General features: G+C 39.4%; 1 protein-coding gene across 1 annotated transcript in view; it reads right to left on the reverse strand.

The window, feature by feature from the left end:
* Window positions 1-2,877: 2,877 nt before the first annotated feature.
* The window catches only part of pik3c2a (phosphatidylinositol-4-phosphate 3-kinase, catalytic subunit type 2 alpha), a 109,581-nt gene continuing 87,747 nt past the window's right edge, over window positions 2,878-24,711 (reverse strand). Inside the window, 15 exon segments of the mRNA XM_052029684.1 lie at window positions 2,878-5,985; window positions 7,326-7,451; window positions 7,940-8,049; window positions 9,982-10,063; window positions 10,344-10,461; window positions 10,547-10,671; window positions 12,438-12,645; window positions 12,907-13,016; window positions 13,559-13,715; window positions 16,910-17,079; window positions 18,680-18,816; window positions 19,479-19,608; window positions 20,083-20,175; window positions 21,544-21,645; window positions 22,640-22,820. Coding sequence (XP_051885644.1) covers window positions 5,803-5,985; window positions 7,326-7,451; window positions 7,940-8,049; window positions 9,982-10,063; window positions 10,344-10,461; window positions 10,547-10,671; window positions 12,438-12,645; window positions 12,907-13,016; window positions 13,559-13,715; window positions 16,910-17,079; window positions 18,680-18,816; window positions 19,479-19,608; window positions 20,083-20,175; window positions 21,544-21,645; window positions 22,640-22,820 — 2,032 coding nt within the window. The 3' untranslated portion in view covers window positions 2,878-5,802.

Genomic DNA, 24,711 nt, shown 5'->3' on the forward strand with positions numbered 1-24,711 from the left:
CTGCACCTAGTCATTATGTATGCTGTTTCGGCTGCCTTCAGTTAACTTGGCAGCAGTTGTTCCACTATAGTTACTTAGATCATTATGTAATCCCTCTTAATCAATGCTATAGTGGAAATCTTTGCACAAACGTGCACATTGCTTGTTGTTAGACTATAATTAACAGCATCAGTGCAATTTAAGCAATTGCAAATTTCTTTTCTCAGGTTCACATGACTGATATATTCAGGCACAGCATGCTTCAACTGTTTCACATCCATGGAAACTCTAAGATTCTATTATAATTCCAGGCTATTTTATTATCATTCCATCTCATTTGCCACAAAGATTGCAGTGGATTGGGGCAAGGTGATTTGTTATCACGGTTTTCTGACTTTCCACCCCCACCCCACTCAGTTTTTCAATGAAGAGGATAAGGCACAGTCTGTGGAGATAGTGTATGTCCACAGATGCTTTCTGTGGTGGCTTTTTCCTTACAGTCAGTGTATGGTATGTAGAGCACACGAGGACACCATTTGGCTCATTGTGTTAATGCCAAGTAAACATGAACATTAGTTTAATCCAAGCTCTCATCTCTTGATCCCTGGCCTTGTATTTATAACTCAAGTGTTGAGAGTTTGTGTCTTCATCAGATTTCAGGCAGCAAGTTTCAGATCCCCACTACTTGTTGAGTGAAAAATTTCCTCCCCAAATCTATCCAATTCTTCTTGCAATTAAATTAAATGCATGTCCCTTTGATCTTCTCTGCTATAGAAAATGAATCATTCCTGTTCATCTTGCCTTTGCCTCAATTTTATACTTAACCGCAGCCTAAACAACCTCTCCACATAGCTATAATTCTACAATCCAGGTAGCATTGTTCAGGCATCTCCTCCATACCCTCTCCAGTACTTACAGAACTGTACACCATTCTGGAGCTGTAGGCCAACTCATGCTTTATACAATTCATGCATGATTTCTATGTTCTAAGTCTTGTCCAAAAAAGACAAGCATTAATACATCTTATAACTCATCTTACCTCACTGTCCTGGTACCTTCAGGGATCTGTGGACATGGATTCTAACATCCCAGTCCTGGTGCAGGGTTTCAACCTGAATTGCCGACCATCCCTACGCCTCCACAGATGCCCCTTGACCCACTGAGTTCCTCCAGCAGTCTGTTTTTTTGCTCCAATATCAATGTTCCCTCTCCACCTCATAGCATCCTACCATTTACTGTACATTTTCTTAATTTGCCTGCTCCGGATGCAGTACATCACACTTCAGATTTAATTACACTTGCCGTTTTTGTATCCATCTAACCAGTCCATTGAGACCTTACAGCAGTGTAGAACTCCCTTCCTTCATCATCAACCACGTTGCTCTTTTGGTATCTTTGACAGACTTTTCACCTATTGTCCCTTATACACACCATGAAAAGGGGCAAGGTATTGAGTCCTGTAGTGGCCTCTAGTCATTAAAACTCCCTTCAGCCACTATCATTTACTTTCTCTCATCGATCTGATGTTGAATTTAAGATCAATTTTAATGCTGAACCATTGAGTTTTGATCTTTTAATGCAGCTTGAATACCACTTCAGGGAATGGAAATCAAACAAAGTTCAGCGAGGTTGCCATCAGTTGCATTTGTCTTGGAGGAAGTAGAGCTTGTGTCTTGCATCTGCTTGGTTGAGTGCATTGAATGGCAAATGAATAAATGACGCAAGAGCAGAACCAGACTGAATGAGAATAACTGCAGTCAGAGATGCACACAACGTGGGAGTGAGCCAGCAGTGGAGGACCAGCAGCAGAAGAAAATGCCCACTGTGGTTTTTTGGTGGCCATGGGGAATATAATGGAGGAAACTGGAAACTTCTGAGTGTGGTGGCTGCAGCTGAGAGAGCGAAGAAAGCGCAGGCGTGAGACCGTTGAATTATGATGAAGATGAAGGAATGTCCGAATGTGGTAACTTCGGCACTTGCAGAAATTATTAGTCTATTTGCTGCTAATTGCAGTAAGATTGGATATTGGATCAGGAGAAAGTGGGAGAGCCAGAAGAACAAGTGCCAAGAGCATCAGCAGAATTTTAGGAAGTGTTAATTTTGGCTGATGGAAGCATTCTGTATTGTGTTATTCATTTAGAGGATGTGAGCATCGCTGGAAAGCTGAATAATCTTGTTTCAGTTTTCCTTTTGACTTCTGCCCCTTCCTCCTTCCGAGCTGGACGTCCCTCCCTCCCCATCTAAATATCATCAGAGTTATACAGTACAGAAACAGGCCCTTCAGCCCACCATATCTATACTGACCATCAAGTCCCATCTATATTAATCCCATTTACCAGCACGGATCGCAGCCTGTTATGCCTTGATGATCCAAATGCTTGTCCAGATACTTCTTAAGTGTTGTGAGAGAACCTGCCTCCTCCATCTTCACTGTCAATTAAGCAGCTCCATCAGATTACCAGAAGGAAATACAGGATCAGTGCATGGCAACTTAATATTGGAATTTGAGAGCCTAACCCTAACTACCTTCCCTTTAAACAGATCAGTACATCCTTATGTTGGTAACTGAAGCTGAACATATTTGCACTGGGGACTGAGCAGCAGTTGAAGCACTACTCCAACCCATTGCATTGCAATCTACCTTGAGTTAATGGATACAATTCCATTTATCCTTTTAGAATTACTTTTTGCACCCATGTTGTACAATATATCCATATCTTTAGTTAAAAAGGAAATGATCAGAGAACGTTTCACACAGACCCATTTCTTTGCAAGTATGGCTTTTGCTTATCCACACTTTTTAGAATGGAACCAACTTCTTACATATCTTTCCAGTACCTACTGGACATGAAGAGCAAAACCCAAGTCAGAAGATACAGAACCATGTGATTTTTGAAACCGACTTTATTAAAAACAAGTTATATATTTAACAGTTATGGAGTCACATTTAGTCCATTAGGATGTGGACAGGATTTGGATAGAAATACTGTACATCTTCATTTAGTTAAAGAAAAAACATGATCAGGACATACATTTGGTTCTTAGATCTAAAGGCGGTATAGATCAGTCAAGGCAACAATTTTGCTCCCCACTATGCTTTTTGTTTTGCTACATTTACAATTAATACAGCATAGCATCAAGTGGCGGCAAAATGAAATGTCATCAAATTATGTTAACAGTGGGACCTCCTGTCCCCTACACAAGTCATATGCAAAATTTCACTGTCTCCCATTTAAGAACTTCTGCAAATATTTTTCAATGATAGTATAAGTAATACATAAAGGCAGTTTATTACCATTTAATGTTTAAATTTTGCTTTTCTCCTAAATTCAACCTACTGTAGTGAAAATTAATGCTTTAGTTTCACATTCAGCTATTGTGAAGGTGGTTCTGTTGAAACTACCCATTTGAAACTCTCGTCAGCTTGGGAAATCATGAACAATCACCTATTAATTTTAATGGTTATTTATTCATCTTCAATAAGGGTGTAGATATAGAATTTTTAAATGTTAAGGACAAGTTTATTTACATTAAAATAGACATGAGCAGCTAAATTTCATTTTCACCATATAAAAGTTATGTTTAATAAGTAATTGATGTGCAGACACTCAGCTAGAAAGGTTGAGCAAGGCACAAAAATGATCTTCTTTTAAGAAAACAGGTGCAACATAGAAATGGTGCACCATTTTTTCTGCTGTTCAGGATCAATATTTTTGTCTGGATCTTACTTAAAAATCAATCAAAATTCATATTTTTTAATATCTACTGTCTTGAAGTTGAAAGTAGTGTATTTTCGGTGGAATATATGCAATCATTAAAAAAAAATCAAACTTGGAACCCCAAGGTGATGTTCACACATTTGAGACTGAAACATGCTATGTTACAGATCTGAATTTGGTTCGTTTAAGACAACCTATTAAATAAATTGGCAACAGACACATGACATTTACCTGGTGCAAACTAAGCTGTGATATATGCAACAAATCAATATTTGGATAGAAGTGGGGAAAAAAATCATCGAAAGAGCTGTAAACCTCTAAGATTAGAACAGTCAAAGCATTTAAGTAAATTATTCTGCTCTTGATGCAGTCAACAAACACTAAGTCGGCAAGACATTTTAAAGAAACAAAATACTACTTGGTCAGTTTGTGCAAATCTATCATTCAGAGGTACCCATGGTTGCAGAGGCAACTGCAAGTTTGCAGCAACTGTGGGCTTCTGCAGAGTTATTTACAGACTGGGGCAAATGTCAAGTCTGCCAGTTTTAAGACCGACTTCAACTCTGCTGTGAGAGAAGACGAGTTGAATTGAGGAAATACATCCACCTTCCATTTTACTGCCTTGAACAATTCCACATTTCCACAGTTAACTGCCGAAGCTTGCACACAATGCAGCAGCAAAAATGTTGCCTAGGAATGCAGTCCAGTGGTACATGAACTGAGTGTCATGTGCAGGGCATGGCTGAAAGGCAGATGGTTAAAAGGAAGGTACAATTAACCATTCTGGTGCAGTGGAAGTGTTAGCAAACCTTCCCCAGATTTTTTTTTGTATTTTCACCAAATCTTGGAAATAAACACATACACACTTCTCAGAAAAGTCTTTACCCCTATTATTTCCATTGCACTTCCCTACGTGGCTTGTCATCCTTCAGGAATTTTTTCTGGCAACATATTGATTTTAACCCCAGAATATCAGTCAAGCGACTGAGGTGTGTTAGAAAGTAAACTGTAGCTTATAAAATTGCTACTCATGGTGCTTTTCTGCAAGAATTACAGCAACAAAAAAATATAACCACAGGTGAAACCCACTTGCATATTTGATGTGCCTTTTCAATTTTTACAACTTATTCTTCTGCATGCAGTCTAGTACTGTAACAGCAAAGCAAGAGAGAAAATACATCCCAAGAAATCCACGTTTCATCTAATAGTTGAAATCTTTTGAATTTTGCTATTAGCAATACTTATTTATGTGACTGCAAAGTCACAGATTCTCTCAACTCAGATTTTGGACCCAAGAATAAAGTACTGCAATTTAATTCATAACTTCACTTTTATACTTTGGCATTCACTGTTCAGCTTCACCTTTCACACAATTATTATTTCATGACCATGTCTGAGATACTTAATCAAGCCTTTCCATGCACTCATTTTGTTCGTTTTTGAGTTATTACTTGTTATGTCTGCCTGCAGGGTCATTCGTCCTGGATCTTCTTCAATGGCAAAAACCACAGAAAACATGGAGGCCACACCACCACAAATGAAAGATCTCCTTCAAAGAGCATATATTCTACTTGGGTTTTAACAGATAATCTTTGGGGCAGTAACACTTGTATCCTTTTTGTTTTCATTTCCACTAAAAGCAGCCCAGTGACATGAAGTTACAGCAATTAATATCCTTGTGCCTGGTCTTACTTGTAATATTTCCCAGGGAACAGCACATGTCTGAGTAAGCCAGTGAATTTAGCACCTTGAATTTAATTGAGAGTTTGGAGCCATAACAGAGAAAGGCATTGTTTCACACTGTAAATTGTTAAGTGCTTCTACAGTTTCATTTGGCACACACAATTTCCCACCATCCTTTAATCAGAGAAATTAAGAAAAAAGATATTAGATGAAGGTGACATTAAGTGCATGCAACTATATTCTTTGTGATTTCATCAAACTGATTGGTCCACTGGCGATGTGCATCAGCTGAAATTGCTGTTTGACCACAGTTAAAGTCTTCTTTCAAGTAAATTGTAGGAGTCTGGTTGGATTTCTCTTTGCAAATTGTTTCACTTTTCACATACTTTGTGCAAGGCATGGTAGGGAGGGGAGTGGTCAGTTACCCACTGGATGCAGCAGTCAATTTGTACCAGTTAATGGTTTCCTTGCTCAAGTCAAATTCCTTCAGGATTAACGTAGTGCCACCAAGGTAAACATTTTCACGCAATGACTCTGCACTTAACACGCTGAGCTGTAACTCCCTCTGTTTGAGCGATTCTTTACTGTATCCACTGTACACCAACTATAAGAAAAAAATATACATTGAACAAGTTTCTGTATTCCGAGATTGTGAGAGCTCCAAGTTGGCAGTTGAGGAATTTTACAAGTGAGAAGATGAGTTTTCCCAATAAAGGTACTGCAATATCAACTGAAAACCTTCAATAATGTGTGCATATTTTTTCTTCACATTAGACATTTATGATGTTAACTCCCAGTATCAGGAAGTGGTCCCAGTACAGCCGCAGGCAGATGTGCACGTTCAGTGTTATTTTGCAAAGCAGAGCAAGACAGTGTTAGTTTTGTTGCAATTGGCCAGTGCTATGCTCCAGTAGATAGCCCAGAGATCATTATTTAATACACTTTTTGAAATTCATGAGACAATAACTGTCCATTTAGACAATGTCTTCTGGCCAACCAAATAATCAAGATATTCTATAAACAAGGAGCAGGAATAGATAGGGAATTGCCCAAGGGTGACTTAAAGAGTGACAATCCAAGGCTGTCCAGATGGAAGGGAATGGAACCCAACCCAAATCGTGGGATGTGTAATTAGTATGTTCACATGGCTGGTTCAGTCTGTACAGGTGCAGAAGTGTCTGCACTCTCCAACGTCTCTCTGGCCCTGGCCAAGAACTTTACTCACCTCAAAAAAGAGGAGCACGAACTGATTTTTGGGTTGCTCTTAAAAGCATTCTAACTCTTAACAGTGCGAAGGTCACAAAAGAGCTCCAGGACTGAACATTTCCTCAAGTAGATGAGTGAGTAGCACTACAAACTGGAGCTAGTAAGATTTCTTAAGAATGTAAAGTAACTGTTCTATAATCTTTGATTTGGGAAAGAGTTATTTGAACTACCAAGTGGTATTTGAAGCATATGGAAGAATGATTGGTATCAGTGATTATGAAGCTGTAGGATCAGAAAATCCCAGTTGGTTCACTAACATTACAAAAGGGAAGGAAACTCTTTGCTTAATCTTCGGTTAAGTAAGTGCTCCGACAAAGAATTACTCAGAAGCTAATATTTTCATCCCCAGCAGATAAGATAATCCAAAGTGGATCTCATTATTTCTAGATAGCATTGGCACACTGACAGGACCTGCTGACCTTCATCTGTTTACAATGAGGAAAGATATTCACAAGATTTTGTGTCGGTCACTTGTCTCAATTAAGTGAAATTCTCCTCGCACAGATTCATCCAAGATTCTGTATTTCTTCCATTCAGAAATAGCATTGCAATTACTGTTCTTCCAGCCTTAAGCACTTGCTCATAGGTCAAAAGGTAAACTTTCTAAAGGGGCTCAAAAGTTAAAAGCTGAAAATTGAAACTGTGAGAAGTTCCAGCAGACAAAATACAGGTGCTTACCATTTCATTGTAGGTTGGGTTTCGTGTTTTCCTTGATACCTTTGTTTTGTGCTTGGTTATTTTGTGTGGATCAGGAAGCAAGTAAGTTTTTACATAAGGATTTGGATCTGCTCCATCTTCAGTAACCTATAATTAAAGTATTAAGTAAAAAAAATCAAGCAAAATATTAAGTGTTTCATCATTAAAAACTTGGCTAAAATTATATAGCATATGTTTACTATGATATGACACAGAGGTAACGCATCCTGCTGTTGAAAAAAAAAGTTTTAAGTGTTTGCACCATTTTGAAAAGCAGTAGCACAGAAAAAAAATCAAAGAATCCTTGTGTCAGACAAAGGACACGGGAAGGAAAATAAAGCAATAAAAAAGGAAGGTAAAGAGAATCAAAGGAGTGCATGAAAGGCAGGACGCTAACGTGCATGAGAGCCGAGAGAAGGTGGAAATGGAAGAAGGACCAAAGCAGGCAAGAGAAGGGCGAGAGAGCGAATGAGAAAGGCTGAACTCCAATTTTAATTTGGTTGCACTTAAGGGACACAGAAGCCAAAGCTCATGGTTGTACATAAATCAAGGAAATGGGTCAGGGAGCCATAGCTCTGAGCGTAATTGTCACTTACCAAGTCTCGTATGTGCATTACCATGATGAATAGTGTGCTGTTCCTGTATGAAATGGACAGTTTAACTTCTCCACCTACTTGACCTGAATTGGCTGAAGGTGGAACTATTTCTGTGTAGATACAAATTCAAAAAATTTAATTACCCTTGGGAATTTACATGAAGTAATGAATCTATGATTTCTACCCCAGACCATTTACTACTTTGATTTTGCTCTACTTAGAATGATATTTTTAAATCTTTCTCAAGAGCCCAAAATGAGCCACACAATCTTGGAAAGCTCCAAATTCTCTAACATGCTCAGCCATGGTGGCAGGAGAGCAAAAACAGTGTCACATCCTGGGGAAGTGGCGAGAGTGAAAGTGAAAAGATGTGCAAGAGAAAGACAGGGGAAAAAGTCGGCTACAGGTCCTGCTCCTGATCACTTGAGTAACCTGCCCCAGAGTGTGCTTGTGATAATATTGGTTAACTATGGGACATGATCAGCTACATTGCACATGGCAAAAGGAGACTGTGAACACCTTACTGTTTGGATAGACAGAGTTAATACATTTAACAAAGTGCAGGTGAACTCTCAGTGATTGTTAAATGGTCAATCCAATGCTCAGCATGGAAATCAGGACCTGGGCAATGACGAAATTAATAGGTTAGGCCCAAAAATATAAAATCTGGGAAAAATGTCACAATTCTATACCTAATTTCTTTTCACTTTCACTGTATTTCTCTAAATAGCAGTATAGCTTATGGGAAAGTATCTCCTCTCCAGTTGCTATTTAATATCAGCCAGCAAGTTCTATTTAAGCTCTGTGGTTACAAGCTCTTGAGTTTGAAGTGGAGATAATGGGATAAAGAGTTGGGCCAGGATGTCAAATAGAGACTGAAGACTATGCTGGGTTATAAGAGAAATGGGTTGCCCTAATGCTCACATTACGGATGTCCTCTCAGCTGTTCAGCAGACAGCATGTTGCCTTCCTGCCTGTACAAATTAACAATAGTTAGAACTCCCTTTAGGGGAAAGAACGTGGAGAAAGTTTCCCTTAAAGACAAACAACTTTTGCTTAAATAAAATGTTTCACTTTTTGTTTTACTCTCTCCAGAGTGTAAGAGCACTGTGCCTAAGTACTATATAATAGTTCTATAATAGTATTTAATAAATATAATTCAGCTGCAGCTATTTTTTTTCTCCCTTTGGCCTGCAGGTTTCTGACAATAGATGAAAAACTTAAAATCAGAGGGAATAACATTCAAGTCTGGAAGCCCGTTCATGAACTGAGCAAGGCCTGGGTGGGAGAAGAGGTGGTGGTTTAGGAATTTTCAGTCAATTCTAAGGCTCCATTGCAGATTGCTCATATGCCAAGTGAAGCACGATTCATTAAAAATTTTGCAGTGCACAATTTATAATGCTGCCAACCATCAATCAAGTTGGGTCATACAATTACAAAACTGAATCTACAAGGCCAACTTGGCAATTTAGCCCCATGCACAGTCCTAATTATTGTCAGATTTATTGGCCTACACTTTCATGTCTATCATGCAATGGGGTCTTTGAAAAATCAAATTTTCTTATTTAGGACAAAAAACTGCTCAAAATCAGAACATGCCCAAGCAAATTGTACAATTAAATAATTGTGATCTAACAATGCTGGTTAAAGTTTTCACAATCAAAAACTTGATGAAGCAGCCACATTACTAGGAATACTGCTGACTGTAGCGATTTCTGGACATAAAGAAAAAACTTAAGCGAGATTGATAGTCATCTAAACAACTAAATCAGGATTGGTGGCTTGGTCCAAAGTTCCACTTACAAGAAACTTGCACACCTGCATCTTTTCATACAAATCAAGATTGCAAATTGGATTTCACAAAACATCAAATTGTTTCACAAGTTGTAACACATTAGTGGATATGATAACAACTTGTATGGATTTTAAAAAAAATATGCCTCAACAAGTTGATAAATACCGCATTCACGAAATGAATATATGCCACTATCACAAGCAAATTGCAAAACGATACATGCCAAACAAAATTTCATTTGCAATACCTGCAGGCTTGACTATTCCATCTATTCCTTCAGCCTTTTCATCCCGGCCTAGTGGGTGGAAAAAGGTGTAGACGAGATCACACTGAAAATTAACAACAACAAAAGTTTTTATTGTTTACTTTGATAGCTTTTTCAAGTGCATAGTTCAGAACAGAAGTGCAAGTGGCCATTTTAGGAGCAAGGTAGTGCACGGGGTGAAAAAATACCATTCCTGATGTTTTTTTTAAACCAGGCCAGTCATGGCAAGTGGACCATACATCCTGGTCAGCGTGCATCCAAGGATGGAGAAAACGGAATGTGTCCAGACAGGTGTTGGGTGTTGAAGAGTCTTAACTTTGTTTCCAATTCCATTCAACACTTACCTCAGCTACTTCAGTCGAGCTATTCATCAGACATTGCACATAATTGTTCAGCTCCACCTTCCGCTTGGAGGCCACATCCTTAATGTGAGTTCGGCCGAGGACCACTTTGTTGGGGAAGCTGGAAAAACAATGGCTTTTGTATAAATTGCCGTAAACAAAAAGTTCATAACTTGAAGTATTTCTTATATGTATTCAACACCCACCCTGGAAGCTTCCACAGTGGAAAGAGGATGCCTAGTTTGTTGTGGAGCTCTTGGAATTCATCAAACGTTCTGAAGATGAACATTGGTGCAATCTGTCCTTCCCGCAATATCCTCACCACATATATCTGTGCAGTAAGAGTGACAGCCATTAAACATCTCTTGCCAGATCTACCATAACCCTTATTGTTAAAAAGCTTCTAGAATGCAGACATAGAGGTTCTGGCAAAACAAGAATTCCTGGTTAACCAAGTTAATGAAGACAACAAAAGGTCTAAACCTAAATCAAACCCAATCATCCCTTAAATCAACATCCACACAATTGCAATTCTACTGGCAAGTCACTCAAAAGCAAGAGAGAAGCTCAAGTCCATGTCAATCTTCTTCCTTTGACTGGAGAAATTTATAGCAGTTCAGGTGGTGGCAGTTTCAGCACTCTCCAATTAGGTTAGCACAATTAAAGAGTTTTATTTTAGTCTCTTCTGTTGTATGTGGTTCAATGCAACATCACATGATGCAGTTTTGCAAGAAGAATACACCTGGAGTTCTAAGAGCTTCTTTCATGTAAAATAATAGGGCATAATATTTCTTGCATTTTGAATATAACCTGCAGTGAGATATTGCGCTGAATTTCTTTAAAAATAACCATGATTTTAATAATACAAATAATATATGCTTTGATGAGGTTACTGACACACCATGTCTACTGACAAACAGAACCCCAACCTTCAATATATCAGTGCTGCATGGAAGCTACTCCCAAGTTAAACTCACTGTTTGATATCTAGATATGGCTTTCTGTCTGCTCCCCCTCAATTTTCAGAACTTTAATCTTGAGATTATATTTAAAGCAAATGCAGTAATTATTGAAGGCATTAATTACTATCACAATATCATTGAAATTTGTGAGTGAGGGAGGTTGTGGGGAGAGGTCAGTGACGGCTGAAAGTAGAGGATGAGTATCTAACTTTGTAAGTGGAAAATGTAGAGGCAGTGTGGTGTCAGTCTCAGGCTTTGCTGAATCTTGGTGGCCAGTGATGATATTCACTTCTTATTTAATACTTCATTGGCAGCCCTGGTGATTTTTACAGCAAGTTCTTTCTTAGTAACTTCAGAGCGGGATTTTCTTGCTCACCAAAATGGGACAAATTCTCTCATCGGAGTTGAAGGCAAGGTCATTTTGGGAGTCTACTATGGAATATATACCCCTCCAAATATTCTTAACTGAGAACCTAAACTTTAACAAATGAAGAAATGCTTCATGAGTAGCCTCTTTTGGCCAGGATATTATTCATTCTGTGGACTTTAAACAAATGAATAATTGCAAAAGGAGTTGGTTTTCAACTACTTCTATGCTGGCTGCAAAACATCATTCTGGTGGATATGATCCTGTGGCTGGAAAGCTTATTGTGGTGTTATGGTCCTCAGCCAACTATATAAAACTTTCTTCCCCATTCCCTTTTCAGTGCAATCAGTTCCAACTGCTTGACATCTTTTTTTGCACATTTGAATGTGCAAACATGGAAGAGTTTTCTTTTCAGAAGTCCTCAACTGAAATGGGAGACAGAGAATCTGTCATCAACCACGACAAAAGCTGATCTTGGATTTGTGCAGCCCAAAGCAATCCTCCATCTCCCCAAGGAAAGTGTTTCCTTTTCCTGATGCTTCCAATATTGCCTTACATCAGGAAATGTACGGGGAAATCACAGGCACACCCCCGTCCTTCCAGCACTCTCGGCTGGAACCTGCACTTAAGATAAAATGTGACAACATTTTGCCTTCCGCAGAACTGAATGATAGAAGGGGATGGACTGCATCTTGGATTAGCACGAGTGTTAGGCACTCATGCACATTTGTGGAATCTGTAGTGTCAGAGAAGCTGCCTTATACTTACATAGTACTTGTCAGGGTTGTACCTCTTCTGGTAGGTGTAAACGGTCACTTCTTTGATTCGCCCATCTTGTTTGAGAGAATACGTTTTAGGAGAGAACGAGAGGATGGCTTGCTCATTGGATGGTAACCCTGAAAACCGCAACTGTGCCAGGTTGTGAATGAGGAAGTTAAACTTGGTGGCCATACTGCCCAAGCTGGATTCTATCAATCTGAAGAGAAATAGGATTTTAAATAGAAAAAGTTACATTGCATCTGTTTCAGTTTCTCAAGATAGCTGGACGAATCTTTGGTGCTCAGTGTACTCCAGGGTTATTCAATATGAGCTGAATACCACAATTTCAGGAAGTGATCTGCTGGAGGATTACTCCTGCAAGTACAAAGTTAGTACTTTACCATGGGGGATGACACCTTATATGGTCACCTCACCCTCCTTTTGCTTTAATTTGGAGAGTGTGTGTAGTTCACTTTACCTGGTGAAAAAGATGGTGGCTTCAGCATCAGTGGTCTGGGGCTGCAGTGCATCTTGGACATATTTCAGATCCTGTATGTTGGTGAGCTCAGGTAATCCAGAAGACAGCATCTGGAAAAAAAATCATAGTTAAAATATGATAAACGCTAGTGGAAATGCTCACTGTATCATGTATCAGTCACTAGGTCATCAACATGGAAGTGGTCTATTTAAAGTATGAAATCATTGAAGCACAACAAAAACTAATAGAAAAAGGGACTGTGTAGCAATATGTCAATACAAAAAAAATAGATATTTTAAGTTTTTAATAAGTAATATTTTACTGTTTTTCTTTATAAAGATAATTTCCAGTTACCACAGTAACATCATGATACAGAATAAAGAACTTTAAAGATTGCATCAACGTCTGCAGATATCCAAAAGGTGACTGCAGTGCTTGATACTTTAACCTTCCCATTTCTGGCCAAGTCCCAAGGAATGAGGCTTGTGTGCATTGATGTTCAACCTGCAACCAGAGCATGAACTGGTCTGTTGAAGACACTACGCTCGTCTAGCATCGTGTTTCATTTGTTGAACTTGAGATGGCCGCTCCGTTTTACCCAAGTGCTGCCCAAATATTGACTCTGGGACAAATCATTCAGAATATGCATTACCAGTGACAGGAGATTCAGGAAGTGGTTGGCATGCTTGCGGATGAGATTATACGACTGACAGCACAAATCCACAAACAACTGGAATCGGCTGGTTGGCTTCTCCCCACCATTGATTACGTAAGCCATATCAGAGGTCAGCACGAAAGGAGCTCTATCTCTGAAGGAGAAAGAAGACCGTGTTCAATTCATAAATTACTGCATATGTAGTATTTTTTCCAGTGGTGTTGCATTGTATAATATCACAACAATATACAACAAGCAAGATTTTGCTTTAATCTTGGCACATACCAACAGTAATCGCTGCTGCTGATCAGGACCAGGAACCTACTAATTTGTTCCCCTATCCACTTTCATTTGGTTGGAAACAACACACATTGTACGAGCTTCTTCGGCTAACTCACCCCAAACCACAGATCTAGCTGCAGATTTTACTCCAAGACAACAGTTTGAATACAAAACAAGCAGCCACTCTGTGTCAGTAAGATTCCTACTGTTTAAAAAATAAAGGAACCAATACTAAATTTAAAACAAAGGACTCAACGTTAACCACGTGATTGCTTTATTTGACCTCGAGGGTACAACATTTATTCTAATCTTACAGATTTCAACTTGTGGTGGCTCATGAGCTTTTCCTCACGAATGCCACTCTGTGCAAAAGAATTTAGTGGAAATAAGCATGATCTGTGAACAGGTTACATTCTCGTCTTAAAAAAATGCATGATGCAAATGCTCTGCACGTCTTATTTCAATCTTTAGTTCTTTTGCAGAAATTCATCCAGGTTATGAAATCCTTGTAAAGCTATAATAAATTGCATATGTTTTACACCTTTAACATAAAGAAACATACGAAGGCATTTCCCAGGAGCATCGTCAAAACAAAATGGACGCTGAATCAAATAAGATGGTTCAAAGCTCGATCAGAGAAGGCAGGAAGAGAGTCGGGGTGGAGAATCTGGTCAGGAAATACCCCAATATCTGGGCCCAGAAAGTTCAAAGCAGGTCCAGCAGTGGGGATACCCTTAAATTCAGAGATTATCAAGAAGCCAAAATTGGAGGAAATGTCAAGGAGGTTATGGGGCCAGAGACAATTGCAAAGATGGAGGATAAACCACAGAGAGGAGCATGTACAAAACAGTATTCCTTTGTCTGGTTCTGTGATGCGAGTTGATGGGTAGATGTTGCAATTATGATTTGACAACAGTTTTGGATGACTTCAAATTTTACAAAGAGTAACAGACGGGAAAACAGCCAGGAGTGCATAGGAATAGTCCAGACTAGAGATACTGGGAAAGGAGGGCAGGGTAAAGGAACCATGGGTTGACAAGAGAGGTGAAACATTTAGTCAAGAGGAAGAAGGAAGCATACTTAAAGATTAGGAAGTAAAAATCAGACAGGGCTCTTTGAAATTTATACGGTAGCTAGGAAGGAGCTTAAGAAGGGACTTAGGAGAGCTAGAAGGGGACATGAGAAGAATTAAGGAAAACCCCAAGGCATTCTACACGTACATGAAGAATAGGAGGATGACTAGAGTGAGGGTAGGACATCTCAGGAATAAAGGGGGGAAACATGTGCCTGGAGGCAGAGGAGGTCGGGGAGGCCCTGAATGAATACTTTGCTTCAGTGTTCACTAGAGAGAGGGACTTTGATGAATGTGAGGTCAGTGTAAAACAGGCTAATGTGCTGGAGCATGTTGAGGTTAAGAAAGAGGTAGCGTTGGAGCTTCTGAAAAACATTAGGATACATAAGCACCCAGGGCTGGACGTGATATACCCCAAGTTACTACGGGAAGCGAGGGAAGAGATCACTGGGGGGTTGACAATGATATTTGTGTCCTCCCTGGCCACAGGAGTGGTACCAGAGGACTGGAGGATTGCAAATGTTGTTCCCTTGTTCAAGAAAGGTATCAGGGATAATCCTGGGAATTGCAGACAAGCGAGTCTTACATCAGTGGTGGGCAAGTTGTTGGGGGGGATTCTTAGGGACAGGATTTACAAGCATTTGGAGAAACATAGTCTTATTAGCATGGCTTTGAGAGGGGCAGGTCATGCCTCACAAGCCTAATTGAGCTTTTCGAGGAGGTGACAAAACAGATTGATGAAGGTAGAGTGATGGGTGTGCTGTATATGGAGTTCAGTAAGGCGTTTGACAAGGTTCCCCATGGTAGGCTCATGCAGAAAGTCATGAGACATGGGATCCATGGAAAGTTGGCTGCGTGGGTTTGGAATTGGCTTGCCCAGAGAAGGCAGAGGGTGGTAATAGATGGAGAGTATTCTGCCTGGAGGTTGGTGACTAGTGGTGTTCCGCAGGGGTCTGTTCTGGGACCCCTGCTCTTTATGATTTTTATAAATGACTTGGTTGAGGAAGTGGAGGGATGGGTCAGTAAGTTTGCAGATGACAAGTTTGGAGGTGTTGTGGGTCGTGTAGAAGGTTGTCGTAGGTTACAGTGGGATATATACAGGATGCAGAGTTGGGCGGAGAAGTAGCAGATGGAGTTCAATCTGGAAAAGTGTGAAGTGATACATTTTGGAAGAAAGAACTTGAAGGTGGAGTACAAGGTTAATGGCAGGGTTCTTAACAGTGTGGAGGAACAGGGGGATCGTGGGATCCAAGTACACAGATCCCTCAAGGTTGCCACGCAAGTTGATAGGGTGGTTAAGATGGCCTTCATTGACCGGGGGATTGAGATTAAGAGCTGTGAGGTAAAACTCTATAAAACTCTGGTTAGACCACACTTGGAGCATTGTGTTCAGTTCTTGTCACCTCATTATAGGAAGGATGTGGAAGCTTTAGAAAGGGTGCAGAAGAGACTTACCAGAATGCTGCCTGGATTGGAGAGCATGTCTTCTGAGGAAAGGTTGAGTGAGTTAGGGCTTTTCTCTTTAGACTGATGCAGGATGAGAGGCAGCTTGATAGAGGTGTATAAGACTATGAGGGGCATAGATAGAGTGGACAGCCAGCACCTTTTCCCCAGGGTGGCAATGGCCAATATGAGAGGGCATTAGTTTAAGGTGAGTGGAGGAAAGTTTAGGGGAAAATGTCAGAGGAAGGTGTTTTTTTTTAAATACACAGAGCATGGTGGGTGCCTGGAATGCATTGCTGGGAGTAGTGGTAGGGATTGATACAATAGGGAAACTTAACAGACTCTTAGCTAGGCACGTGGATGTAAGAAAAAAAGGAGGGTTATGGGCTGTGTAGGAGGGAAGTATTGATCAGAGAGTAGATGCTTATATAGGTCGGCACAACATTGTTGGCTGAAGGGCCAGTACTGTGCTGTACTGTTCTGTGTTCTATACCGAACAGACAAAGAAAAATCCAGACTGGAGTTAAGAATAACATTAAGAGGAAATTTACCTTTTAAAACTTCCAAACATCTGTGCATGTCCAAGAAATTTCCCAAAATCTATATGGAACATGTGGCCAGTTGACCTGAGCATGATGTTGTCATTGTGGCGATCACATATCCCCAGCACATAGGTAGCTACGCAGCATCCCGCACATGAATAGATGAAGTTTTCAGATGCCTAGGTTGAGCAATTAAAATACAATTTTTGGAATCTTGCAAATATAGGCATTGAGTAATTCTCTAAATTTAAAATATAATCCAGGTCTTCCCAACAAAACTGCTGGAGTATTTATGCAGTGATGCACACATCATGACAACAATGCTCGAAAACCAAAATAATTGCAGATACTGGGGATCAGAAATAAGAAACAGAAAATACTGGAAATAGCAGCTCAGGCAGTAGCTGTGGAGAAAGAAGGAGTTAATGCTTCAGATTGATGAGGCTTCTTTTGAAGGAGGATTTGAAGAAGGGTCATTGACCTAAAACATTATTTCTCTTTCCTCGGATCTTTCCTCAGATTTGAGTACTCATGGCAAGGCTAGAATCCACTCAACCATACTCCATGCCAAAATAACATATTTTCCCCCTGCTATTATGATTTCATTTGAAATGAATTTTAGTAATCTCAACCTTGCTGCTCATGATTTCAGACGAGAGCAGAGAGTGAAAACAAGTAAAAACAATTATCAAATTTCACCAACCATTGATCATTTTGGTTTGAGCAATAATCATAGTGTAAAAGACTTCAAATATATCACTGGGACAGAACTGGCAGAATGCCAGTTTACACTGGTAGATACTCCAAATCTGGGAGTGTTCATTTTAGGAGGAGCTAAACATTGCTCCACTACTGAAACTACAAGTGCTGTTATACAGATCCAAAGTTAAATTGAGATGTCATCTGTTAAAACTGTCATTTTCCAAACAATAGATGGAACTTCATTTTCAAACAATGTCACCTGAAACAGATGAACCAGTCACTAACTGCAACTGCAGCTTGAGGAACTTGTCATGATAAAAATCACTGCTGCCTTTGCTAACATCTGCTAAAGTCATTAGATTTCAAAATAAGTGATTGTATTTGAAGTAACTTCTCCAAGAAAATATTCGGAACAAACAGCCCCAATTTGGAGAGTGATACCGAGTGAGATGGTCCCACTCCTGCAGGATGAACATGCCATTGTTGTCTGGGTACGCCCATTCAGCCCCGACGTACCCATTGAGTGAATGAGTGAGCATTAGGGAGTGTGTATGAGTGTTCACACATGAATGCAAGCGAGTCAATTGGCGAATGAGAAAGGAAGAAGTCTGTGAACTGTGTGCACCTCTGTGCGTGAATGAATGAGTGAGCAAGTGAATGTGTGTGTGTGTGTCTGTGTGTGCAGTGAATGAATAAATGTGAGAACGACTTATGGACTTAAGTGCAAAAACATACAAGTGTACAAAAATATACAAGTGTGTATATATATATGTGCGTGCACGCACACATGCAGAATGTGTGTTTTTGTGTGCCCATACATACATGTGCATAACAAGCCTGTGCAGCAAAGCCTGGTCTCCAATTGTTTTGGATCTTGTTACCATTGGACCGGGACCCTACTTGATTCAAGTCATGTGGTAACTGATTTGCAACAATACAAGATTTGGCTCTTCAGAACTGGAGCAGAAGTAAGTCATCCTCAACTACGATCATTCTGAGCACTATACAAATCTGGAAAAAATACACCAGGTGGAAACCTCCCCCTCCCTCCTCCACACCCTGCAGGCAGCACCTCACCTTCTCATATTCTTCTTCTGTGGGATTGTATTTCCTAAGCCACTCAGCTAGTGGTTTATCCTTAAAGGAGCCAGTTACTCCATACTCAACCTGGATTTTTCTAAGAGTTTCTGAAGCTGGTACAAGTTCAACCATACCTAAAGAGAGGGGAATGAAGTCTGAATGAGAAACAATCCTCCAACACAACACATCTTAATCCTCCCATTCATTCTATCTTGCCATGAACGGAATTATAAACATTTCAGTTTGCATTTGTACCTCCTTGGCTACTAAATTATTCATAATGTTTGAAACCAACATTTGATTTTGTTACAGTATCTGTTTAAACATTTAACTTCTGTCACCATCCACTGTCATCTTATAATTGCAATATCATCTTAAATATTTACAGATCTCAGCAAGTTTCTGCAAAACTATTTGGAGTTTAAGAAAAATTAGCATCAGGTGGCCTTTGTGTTGGTGGCATGTAGGGGCAGTAGGAATGTGAAAGAAGCAAACCCAACCAAATTTCTGCAAGTAGATTGGTGAGCACCAGATAGCCACTGAAGTTAACAGTGATTTTGTAGCAGAACCTACATTGAAGATGTGCAGTTTGTTTTTATTTTCTTGCCATGTCTATTTTACCAGGATTTAAAATTGGACAAAATTCTTTTTCTTGTACGACCGTGCTGGGGAAAATGTTTACACATGATTGCAGTTGCAATTAGGTGCAAAGAAACTGGGTTGAAGTTTTAAACAATTTGTTACAAAAATGTGCAGTCTTATGAAAGACAAGCACACATTCCCAAATATAACATACCTCTATCCTTCCCTGTGGAGATGCATTTGAAAATGACCATGCGCAAGTCCAATCCCTCCTGAAGCCAGATTTTGTCCATAATCTTGATCATCTGGAGTGCCAGCATGTCTTGTCGCAAATCTTCCCCAATCTGTGTTCAAGTAGGAACATTATTATACAAGCCTATAAATGAGCATTTGTCAATCACTGTCAAACTTGTAGTTAAAGATGCCATGAACTAACTGGAAAGCTGGTTTGTGACAATGACACATAAAACTTGATAACTATTTCTATGGTAAAAATAGTGCAAATGTACAAATATAAAAAGATTCATATTGTTTTCATTCCAATTATCTAACAGTGGTAAACTTGAAAAGCCATTTCTTCTGCAAATGGGCTAAAGACTGGAAGGTTATAAAGGTATATCAGTAACGAAGACACAGGCTTCAATGATCTTAGCATTTAAAATGTGGAAGCAAATAATGACCTTGATAAGTAAAGGGTGGAACTGCAAACACAGTGATCTATTTGCTTCAGCTGACTTGGCAGGCTAAGACACAATTTCTTGACTTCTTGCCACTCATAATTTTAATAAGATTAAGTTTGACTGCAAATGTCAACATACCTTAAACATAACATTGATTTCATCCCCCAGTGGGTCAGCATTCACCAATGTTAACTTTAGTGGAACTGCATTGGAGTTGAAGAAGGAGCAAGCCTATAAACAGAAAGAGGAAGTTGTGTTAATAATTAAGTATCAGAGCCAGACACTTTGCAAAACACAAACCAAATCCTGCACAAGTTAAAGGATGTTGATGTGTTAAGTATGTGGCTGGGCTATGGGTGGGGAGAATGAATCTTCTGGACAGGGATATAGGAAAGTTACAGAAAAGATAAACTGTACCATGGTACATACAAGGTCTTCGGAACCAGAACTAAATATGGTAAATGCTAAACTATGGGCTGGATCATTCTATTTCATGGAGTCAATGCTTTCTCGACTTCTGCAACTGCACATTGTAATTTGGAAGTCAGGAACACACTAAAGGTCATTTCCTGGCACATGGACCTTCTGATCTGTTGATGGACTTGGCACAATATTTACGGCTGTAGTCCGTGACAGCGACAAGTGGTAACAAGGTGATCAGACATCTATAAAAGGGCCCTCAAGATCCATTACTAGTTGCCACTGCAGAAAGCACAGCCTTGTGAATAACATTATGTTGGGGGAAGAGGGAGAGAGTGAAGAGCATCCCAGATCAAGCATGATCAGGCCCAATATGGAGTTACAAGTTAAATATCCATTATAAAGGTCCATCCCCTGGCTTCAGACTTGTATCAAAATAAAAAGTACATTCCTGTGCATCATGTACTACTATGCAGATTAGCAAGGTCCATAAGGGTGTTGTGTGAATGTCGGATTTTAATTGAGATTCCTTTTGGCACAATTATCCCTAAAGTATCTGTTAATTTTATAGCATTACCAAATCAAAATAAAACTTGTATCTGAATGAGGTAAATTAAGAAGAAACAATCTACTGAAGGAACTCAGCAGGTCGCGCAGCATCTATGGGAAGAAAGGAATTGTCGACATTTTGGATTACATAGTTTCAACTCAAAACGTTTCCCCACCCCAGATGCTGCTCGATCCGCCAAGTTCTTTCAGCATTGTTTGTTGCTCCAGATTCCAGCATCTGTCATCTGTCTCCAAATTAAAAAGAAATATAATTTGGAAAGTTCTGCTTTTACAACTACAAATTTTAAGCAAAATAATATGCAAGCTTCTTGGCAGATACAGGTAAAACTATTTGCTAAAGAGAATTAATCATGTAAATCAAAATGCCAATACATGAGCCCAATTTAAAAATTCAAAGCAATTCAAAACATGCCAAACCTGCTAAAATCACAAATCTAAAGATTAAAATTTAGAACAACTGAACAATTAAGTAGCACAGGAAGTAATGAGATTAAAAGCATCAATTTCAGAGTTGGTGTTGCTACTAACATGATCAAAGATGGCCCATAACAAGAATATCAAACAATGCTTAAACTGCATTTCAATGAAGTTTTGATAGGTCATGGATACCTTAACATTTAATTCTTTTGCTACAAGGCTTGGGTTGAGAGGCAATCGACACTTATTTTTGAAGAATGTCTGTACACGATCCATGCCTTCCTGAAGGACAGCCTTTTAAGAAAAAAATACTGGAATTTTAGTAATAGTGTGAAGTTATTCCACCTTTTGCGCTTGAAGCTGATTAATATTCCCCCAGTGTTAACAATGTACTATCATCACAGCTTTTGAGATTTCATTAACTTCAAAGCAGCAAGATATTTTCCCCTATTTGTTCGCAAAAATTCAGATTTTCCCATTTTGTCTACACATTAACCCTCTTGCATTTTACAAGTAAATCAATATTGTTAAATATCAGTCAAATTTAACAAAGCTAATGATTTCTAGCAAGGTACAGATGATCAATATGAGGAAAAGCAACAATAAGTAAAGGGAGAATCCAGGTGCAGGAAGGATTTTTCTTTACAGCCTTAATGTAAATCAGTGCTCATGGGCATTGGTTGAGGCAAAGTGATTTTTCTCCTCACTAGTTGGTCAAGCTCACACTGCATAACAATGCACAAAAGCCAGTCATTTACTCTTTCAGCAATGGATGTGTAGCACATGCTCTTGAGGTGCTTTGGGCAGAAGGAAGGAAGTATTGTATTTGCCAAAAAATTGCAGAGGAAATAAGTACAGCGGCACACAACAGTTAAGCAAATAAGCAAACCTCCTATAAGTGGATCAAGCTTTAATTGCTCAGCAACTTAAATTTTATATAAAAAGTAAGATAGGGAGCAATTTCACATTTCATTTTTGCAAAAGATATAACATTTCTACCAGTGCTAACAGAGTACATGCTGGTTATACAAGTGCAGGAGATGTAATAATTTGATGTAACTCTATATGTATGAAAGATTAAACAAAATTTCAGGGGGTTGGGGTGGGGGAGAAAGAAAACGGGGTGAATACATGGCTATTATAAATACAAAGTGGAGTTATAATTAGTGCTGTTGCAAACTTACAGTTCATGTTTACAATAACCTTGTTGATGAGCTTGGTATGTAAACTTGCAGAGACATGTAGTGTTTAGAATATTTTTGTTGATCTGTTCATTCTGATGCCATACCTGCCTTGCTGATCCACTGGCTTGGCGAACTTTCTCTGCTACCACTCCCAGTTTCCGTACAAGTCTGGTCTGCATTTCAAACTCTTCTCTTAAGCCCTTCCCACATATACAAAGTAGGGCACCCAAAAGGAGTTCGTAACGTACCCCAAAATATGGGTCATGAAGTGCATTATTCAACAGCCTGTAAAGTTAGAGCATAATTAAATAATTCAAAGTGAGTCTTCCAGGTACGATAGTGCTGAGCATCTAACAAGGTGATGCAAATGGAAGTGTCAAGCAACTTGTTAGCAACATTAATCTGTCAAGAAAGATTGTAGTCTGCACTGCACAATTATACATGAATAGTTGTAGATCCACCAGGTTCATCACCTGCCTCACAAATAATCATTTGTGATACTACATTTCAAGTTTAACAATGTGGATACATGAAAAAAAACAAGTATTTAATACCTCTCTAGCATCTAGGATTGATCCTGAAGATTGTAGAGTGCAAATATTCATAAAAGAATGGCTTTGAAAGTAAATAGTTTTAGGCACATCAGCTGTCAATTACTGGAAAGCAGCTTGAAAGATATGTTCCACAGACATCTTGATTGAGAAAGGTTTACTAGATACTAAAATTAATAGAGTAAAAGATCATGCGCGATGAAGAAAGTTGTTAATGGTAAACAACCTCATTGACATCAAAACCTGGATATTTACAGAGGTTATTTTTTGAAAAATGCCACAGTAGGTGAATGAATTTGCAAAGATTCTTGTGGGATCTTGTATAAAGAATTAATTGTGTTTAATAGGCACAGCATCACTGCAAGGCCAGCACCAATTGTCCATGAGGTTTAATTGTCCCTTCCGGTTCAAGGTGCTTCCACAGTGCTGATGGGGAGATTCCAGGATTTAGCAACAATTAAGGACCAGTAATATATTTCCGGTATGTGACTTGGCAAGTAAAGCATAGATGATGAATCCACATTGCTGACATTCTTGCCCTTCTTGGTGGCAGAGGTCATTGGTTTGGGAGGCACTGGCAGAGGTAAGTAAAGGCAGTGCATTCTATAGATGATGGAGAGAATTAATGTTTAGGGTGCATTGTCCTGCATGATACTGAGCTTCTCAATTGTTGTTAAAGCTGCTCTCACTCAGTCCTCTGATTTACATTTGTAGTCTTATTTGTGTGACTGGTCCAGTTAAGTCCCAGGATATTGATGGTAGGGGACCCAGCAATTCTAATGCCATTGAATATCAACTACAGATGGTCAGATTCTCTCTTGTTGGAGATGGTCATGGCCTAGCATTTTGTGACATGAATGTTATCTGTCATTTATCAGCCCATGCCTAATGGTTGTGCAATTCTTGCTGCATGCAAGCACAGACAGCTTCATTTACTGAGGAATTGCAAATATAATTGAACATTGCACCGCGAGTTCCCCATTTGTGACCTGATGGAAAGTAGGTCATTGATAAAGCAGCTGAAGATGATGGTTGGGCTGAGTATGCTGCCTTGAAGAACTCTTGCAGTGAAGCCCTGGGGATGGAATGATTGATCTCCAACAAACACAACCATCGTCCTTTGTGTAAGGAATGACTCCAACCATCGGAGGCTGCCTTTGATGACAATGTTTCTTCATGAATGTCTTGAAAGTTCACAACCACTCATATTCTTTGCTTTTGTTAAGATTTATTGCAAGGGCAATCCAAAATAAAAGCACTACCTTCCTCTTGTACAAGAGGAATTGTGATTTGGAGTATAATGTGTTGCTTTGGCACCCATACAGGCTGGTTGAAAAGTAACAAAGGAGTTCACTACCCTAATACACGGATTGTCTATGGCATGGAAGGTGGCCATTTGGATTATTGGATCTATGCTGGCTCTTAATTGAGCTATTCTGTCAGCCCTACTACACCACCTCTTTCCCATGGCCCTCCAAATTATTCTCTCAACTGTCTGTACAGTTGATTTTGTTTCCATCAAAGTAAATTTTGTTGCAATACAACTGTTCACTGATCGAGTTTTCTCCTCCTCCTGTAACTTGCTGCAGTGGTTGGGAAGCAGAGTATCAAGAATAAGGCAAACT

The sequence above is a fragment of the Pristis pectinata genome, chromosome 14 (genome assembly GCF_009764475.1).
Source record: "Pristis pectinata isolate sPriPec2 chromosome 14, sPriPec2.1.pri, whole genome shotgun sequence".
In the NCBI taxonomy this organism is placed as follows: Eukaryota; Metazoa; Chordata; class Chondrichthyes; order Rhinopristiformes; family Pristidae; genus Pristis; species Pristis pectinata.